General features: G+C 39.5%; 1 protein-coding gene across 1 annotated transcript; it reads right to left on the reverse strand.

Moving 5' to 3' along the window:
* Positions 1-4,050: 4,050 nt before the first annotated feature.
* LOC124157685 lies at positions 4,051-6,596 on the reverse strand. Its single transcript, XM_046532624.1, has 5 exons — positions 6,032-6,596; positions 5,769-5,948; positions 5,541-5,679; positions 5,214-5,379; positions 4,051-4,279 (listed from the first exon to the last, which is right to left on the reverse strand). The coding sequence occupies exons 1-5, from the start codon at positions 6,233-6,235 to the stop codon at positions 4,255-4,257; spliced, it is 714 nt and encodes a 237-aa protein (XP_046388580.1). The 5' UTR covers positions 6,236-6,596; the 3' UTR covers positions 4,051-4,254.
* Positions 6,597-7,093: the final 497 nt, after the last annotated feature.

The following is a 7,093-nucleotide window of genomic DNA, read 5'->3' on the forward strand; positions in this document are numbered from 1 at the left end:
CATCAGGTAATGTGGTGCCTGTGAAACTGATAGCTGTTGCTGGTGACGGTTCATCGGTGAACTTCAAATGGCAAGATCTATGGAGGTTGTTTCCAGCTGAAATTGAAATTAAGAACCTGTGGCAGCTTTTATTTATTCCACTTTCTGGAGTAATATTTATGCTTTTATGGCCATGTCTTGTGACATTGTGAGGTTGTTTGACCTCTTCAATATGAAATGTTTACCGGAAAATGTATATATCTGATTTTTAGTTTAAATAAATGTTGTTGAACTTCATAAATTATTTTTCTCTCCTGAAATACCGCGACGAAAGGTGCTAGAAAATAACGAATTACTTTTTAACATGTTAATTTTTTAGGTTATGCAGGGAGGTGAAATGATGTTTATTTAAAAGCCGCTCTTTATTTCTAAGTCAATAAATTTTATAGGGTGTTCTTCCATATTAACAACCAATGGGTTAAGTAGTAAACTAAACGGTATTTCCTTCTTGGTCTGAACTTCTGGGACGTCGATCGCAGTACTTAAATATATTTCCGTGAATAATCTCTCGTATCCCTTGGCTTGTTATTAGTTCTCACGATTACTTTTAATAAATAGCTGTTAAAATACGAAATATAACTACTCGAATAACTCAACCCTACCGTAATTTTTAGCTTAACTTTAGGGAAGGTGAACGGAGGTCCAACCGTATTAACGTCAACAGCTGCGAGGCCGATCCACCGCACCCCAGGCGATGTGCAGAGTAGCACCCCTGACGTCACGTAAAGCGCTGTCGCCAAATTGCATGTTCCGGCCTGTATTATAGGTGGCCATGGCGCTAGGCATAACAGTCAAGATAGTACGCGGTTTTAATAGGCCGCGCTAGCTTTCAAGTGTCATTGGAATATGAAGGCCACCGACGCGGACGGTAGTGATCAGAGCTTTGTCGTCCAAACGGTACTGAATAACGTACTGAATGTGTAAATTGGGTCAACATCCACCATAAATAAAAGTATTTAACCATCACTCAATCAGTGACTCAACCGGAGGGCTGGTATGGTTAGGTGAAGATAGAGCTCACCTCACAATAAGCAACATGTGTGTGAATATCACACATTCACCTCTACCCACGGTGCCACCATGCTACCCATTTTTTTAGTGAACCATATGACTTTCAATTAATTTGCTTTAGACAAGGTCACTCAACAATCTACCCTACTCAATCCTAATGGATCACTCCCTCTCAAACCTGGGGCTGTATTCTGTAACTCCAAACCAATCGGTGCGGCACCGATTCGTCGGGTGCGACGTCACACCGACTCCCGGTAAGAAGTCGTGCGATTCTGTACGAACCCGGTCGGTGCGGCACCGACGAGAGGACGGGAGATCGTCGGTAGCCGTACCGACAGCAAAAAGGTGTCGGTAAGGCTACCGACTTGTGGGTTTCATGAATTCCACCGTGCGCATTGTACGTGTTTTTTTGTTTTCCACTCAACACCACTTGTCAACACTTTACGCATCACGTCATTCACTAGTTGAGTGTTGGCGAGCTACGTGTGTCTTCCATTCTACATATACTTGATTTTGACATTTTGACTTCTGCACCTCCTGGACTACCCGCAAGTATATATCATCGACCTACGCACTCCCTGGAAAACCACCACGTACCCTGCATTGACCTCTCGCCCTTCTTGATTTCTCTCCGGGAATTGACATCTTGACCACCTCTACCTTCATTGACTTCTGGTGAGTGAAAATCAGTAAATTCATCATTTTCAAAGTGAAAATTTCGTTTTAAGAATTTATTCATCAATAAATTTGGGAAGAATCGATGTCTTACACTGAAAGGGTCAACTATTTGGTTGACCAGATAATGTCACTCATTGAATATCCCATGCATATCAACTTGGATCTTGCATCTTAATAATTATGAGAATGTGGTACTTTCTGAGAATTATAAGTGAAATTTTTTCAACATTGTACGTTTTTGACAACCAAAACTTTAGCCTGATGGACCCTGTGGGCGCTTTGCGGCATCTCCGCAGATGGAGGAGAGAAAGGCGCCTTAGGCTTCTGAGGGATGTCCGCACCAACCTTAGGCACCTGCGGGATACCTCTGACCCTTTTCAAACAAGCGAGGAACATTTTCGCAAATTATACCGCCTAACTCAGGACATGGCAAGAGTCCTCATCGAAGAATTGCGACCAGTCCTTGCTGCTGGTCAACGTGTGACCCATATCCCATTGGAAATCAAGGTAATATCATTTTACACGAGGTAATATAATTATTGAAGTTGGAAATATACCATATTAATGCCAGATTACCTTTATAGGTCCTGAGTGCCCTACATTTTTATGGGCAAGGCAGCTACCAGCGTTCCACTGGAAGTGATAGGAATGTATCCCTGAGCCAGCCAAGCGTGAGCAGGGCAATTAAAGAAATCACAGAGTGGCTCAATTCCCCACAAATTCTGGGGAAATGGATTATTTTCCCACTGAGACCAAATGAGAGAGCAGAGGCAATCCTAAGGTAAAGAACTAACTTCAGCAATAATATGAATAACCTACTTTCATCTTATGCCAGGAAATAAGTGTTGGATAGGGCAAGTCAAATTATAATACAATTTTAAATGTAGCTAGGTATCTCAGGTGACTTGGCTATTGGCAACTGTTTTGTTAGTTATTGATCTGATTGTTATGCCAAGGAAGTTGATTAGTGTGTCATAATTAATACTTATACACAATTGTAATTAACAAATATGGAGTTATCTCCATTAAAGTAACTTTGATTATTTGATTTACAACAATCATCAACTGATTTTCTCAGAAATTCCTCAATTGAATATCACAGTTCACCCCATAGAAATTCATTAATCGTATTTTTAAAAGAAGTACAGAAATAACTTAAAATTTTGTGGGAGATGGTTAAAAAGCCTCACACCAATTTGGTTAGGCCCTTCTGCTGTCCCTTTGCAAATGTAATAAAGATAAATATCATTTAAAGTTCTATAATTTTATTCATGGAAATGAAAATTTTCATACAATTTATCCATTTTTCCCAAATGAGGAAAAGTATACACACAATGTACACTCACGGATGAGACAGTAATTTCAGATCTTCAAATACTGGCCTACAAAATTTGAAGCACATGGAGTGGTGTAGAAAACATTTGTTGTATGATTTCATCCACAAATTTTCTGGTTTCCACCTGCCCTTTTAGGATTGTTTTCATCAGGCCATCATGTCTCAGAATGTGGTCAACTAAGTTGTTCCGTCCTCTGCTTAAGGATTTTAGAAGACTTCTATTTTATCCCACTCTTCTTAGCAGTTCCTTGTTACTTGCAGTCTATACATTTTATATTCATCATTCTTCGGTTGCACCACATTTCAAATGCTTCAACTCTTGACTTCTCTGCTACTGTCATCGTCCAAGCCTCACTTCCATTGAGAAACATGCTCCATGTATAGCATCTGATGAATTGTTCCCTTGCTTCTATGCTTTTATTTTTACCTGTAAGAAGATTCTTTTCATAGAAGCTCTCTTTTCCTGCACTATTCTACTGAGTATTTCCTTCTTACTTCATCCATCGAAGGTAATTTGGCTTCCCAGTTAAGAAAACTCTCTCACCTTTTCAAGCTTATGCTTCTCCAGGTTAATTTTTGCCTTAACCTCCTCTCTTTTACTGCGTACTAATACCTTAGTCTTATTTTTTTTTATTTTCAGCTGATATCTGGTCATTGTCCTTTCCATATTTGTCAAAGTCTTCTTCAAATCCTTCTCAGTCTCGTCTATGAGTGCTATGCCATCAGCAAATAGCAGCACACTGATTTTTTTACCAGGATATTGACACCCACAGTCATCTCCTTGATTTCATTTCACTAGCTTATTTTAGCAAGTATTACTTTAAAACAAAGAATGACTAGCTTACTTTGGCAAATATTACTTTAAAACAAAGAATGACTAGCTTACTTTGGCAAATATTACTTTAAAACAAAGAATGACTAGCTTACTTTGGCATATATTACTTTAAAACAAAGAATGACTAGCTTACTTTGGCATATATTACTTTAAAACAAAGAATGACTAGCTTGCTTTAGCAAATGATAAGTTAAAATAAATAATGTGTGCGTGCTTCAGCAAATGATACGTTAAAATAAATAATGTGTGCTTACTTCAGCAAATGATACGTTAAAAAAAAAATGTGTGCTTACCTCAGCAAATGATACGTTTTAAAAAAATGTGCTTACTTCAGCAAATGATACAATTAAAAAACCTACTTCCTAAGATGTTGTTTAATCCTGAAAAGATAAAAGAGCATTCATAAATAAAAAGGGTTTCCACATTTCCAGGAACTACCAAAATGCAGGGATGCCTGGTGTTTTGGGGTATGTTGATGGCACCCATATAGCCATAAAAGCTCCAAGGGAGGAAGAGCACTTATATGTGAACAGAAAGCTATTCCATTCAATTAATGTGCAAATAGTAAGTTACATCATTTTGCAATAGACAAATGAACATGTTATCGTGCATGGTTGGCTGACTTATGTCATATGTGGAACATCCTCCACTTTCAGGTTAGCAACTCAGATCTCAAAATTTATAATATTTTGGCGAGATACCCGGGTAGCAGCCATGACTCTTTTGTGTGGGCTAATTCCGCCATTCGCCAGAAGCTGGCAGAATTTTGGGCTACGGGTGAGAGATGTTGGTTGCTAGGTTAGTATTTCTTAAATTAAGTTTGTCATGAAAATTTCTTCAAAACTGAATCTCTAATTTCTGTGTTAAATAATTCCATAGGTGATTCTGGTTATCCACATGAGCCATGGCTCCATACCCCAATTTTGGATGCAGCAGAGGGCACACCCGAGGCACGTTTCACTCGCCTTCATGTGAAGGCACGTTCAGCAGTGGAACGATGCATTGGATTGTTGAAGGGAAGGTTTAGATGCCTTCTCCAAGCCAGGAAAATGGAGTATGACCCTAGCAAAGTATGCCAATTTGTCAATGCCTGCAGCGTCCTGCACAACATGTGTATGCTGGGTGGAGTTCCATATGGAGATGATGAATTCCATATGGAGGATGAAATTGATAGACCACCGCCAGTGGAACAAGGGGCTAGGGCCCTGCTTCTAGAAGCAAGAGCGGTGAGGGGAGACATTATCAGACGCCTTCAATATTAGGTAAGTTTTGTTTCTATGAAAGGTTGTTTAGCAGTCTAACTGCACTACTTACATTTCCTTCATCTCTGTCACAGATGCTGTGAGGACCTCCAATGTTCTCCTCGTCTCCTCAGAGTTTCTGGCTACAACCTCTACAGCAGATGCTATTCTTTGAATAGCATCTGCCATAGCCTCGCTTGCAGCCAGGGCCCTCTCCTCCTTTTCATCGAGATCCGCGTCTAAAGAGAAGGAAAATAAAATTCTCACATGAGCAACCTTATCACTGAAGCTGCTGTCAGGTAATTTGCCCAAATATTAACTCTAATCAATGGGTATCAATATTATGGTACATGACATAAATTTTAGAAGTCTTTATACTGACAATTGAACCATCACTCACCACAAATCCTCCTCCTTTTTGCAGAAGGAGGCATTCCCGAGGTGGACGGGGTAGAACCATCTACGGTGGAAGCTGATGTTGATGCCTCTCCCTCCTCAACGAAAAATGGCAAGCTCCCATCGGGCATAACTGTCACAATCTGAAATGCGATAAAGTAAGCAAACTTACACCATAATTTATCAATTGGATATTACCTTCACTGCTACGATAAATGACATGGTGCCTCACCTCTAGGGGGTCGACAATTCCCGGAATGCCACTGACTGCCGTTTCCCCGATAAAAGCAATTAGCTTTTCTTCGAGGGCAGTCAGTGGCACGACAGTAGATGGCCCTCCCCCTGTCTGCTGGGCCGACCTCCTTATTTTCATGGCCTTCTGCTTCGTGTCTGATCTCCAGTCCATCCATGACTATGATAAAACAGGAAATACCATTTAAATACCTTTACGTGGTGATAGAACCACAGTTCAATTTATGCAGTGTTGAAGTTTACCCTTGACCACTTTTCCGGGGTTTTACTCCCTCCAGTGGGGCAGGAATTGAGGAGATCTGTGAGCTCCCTCCACAACTCAGACTTCCTCAATCCTGCCTGCGGCCCACTGATTCGGCCACGAGCCAGGTCTAAATGCTCCAGCATAAACTGGAGCATTAACTCCCTCTGATAGAGTGATATCTTCTTAGCACCTGAAAAACGCATCAAGTGGAAGAAATTAAATGGGTAGAAACTTAGAAATAAGGAGTTTGTGCTAACCTTAAGGAGTCACCAATCCTCACAAAGCCCTTGAGTACAATATAATTCCTAATCTATGTTCTACGAATAGGATATGTATGAAAGTAAAGTAGGCTGGAGTAGAATGGCTATGAAAGGAATTATCCTATTGCCCTTCTGTCCTCGACGTTCATTTGTATTACTAGAATTTGTATTAAAACTACAGATTTCACAGAAGACTGACTACCTATATAAATCATGTTCAAATTGAAAGGCTGGGAGCTCTATTCAGCTCTTACAAAAGAATATATTTTTGCATGACTTTTAAATTTGAACTCTTCTTTTCTCCTGTCAGGAAGTGGCTGATGATGCAGACTTGGTTTCCTGAATTCAGGTTTCATCTTGTACACTGGGTTGCAACGCTTGTTCCATGTTAACATTTTTGCTAATTCCCAACTCAAACAATTGTTTGTACTTGATGTATCTTTGTGCTATATTCTCATCTCCTGTTTGCTGGCCCTTAATGCTTGTAAGCAATTTTCATGGCCACACTTGTTCTTTGTGTGAATTATTGTATTTTGTCTCTTTGAATAAACATATTGCTATGTATATGTTGTGGTTTCCTTAAATTTATTCATCCTATATTAATGCTATTAAGTATATTAAGTATCTAATTTCTATAAATGTTCATTGAGCTTACTTTTCTCAGCACTTTTGAACAGAATAAAATTCCCTCTGAATTTAAAAAAATTACTTGTGTAACTTTCACATTTTGCATAGGCGCACCTTATTATGAATACCTAGTATATTAAGTGGATTCGTGGTCCAGAAAATCAATATATGTAA

This window comes from Ischnura elegans, chromosome 4, assembly GCF_921293095.1.
Source record: "Ischnura elegans chromosome 4, ioIscEleg1.1, whole genome shotgun sequence".
Taxonomy (NCBI): Eukaryota; Metazoa; Arthropoda; class Insecta; order Odonata; family Coenagrionidae; genus Ischnura; species Ischnura elegans.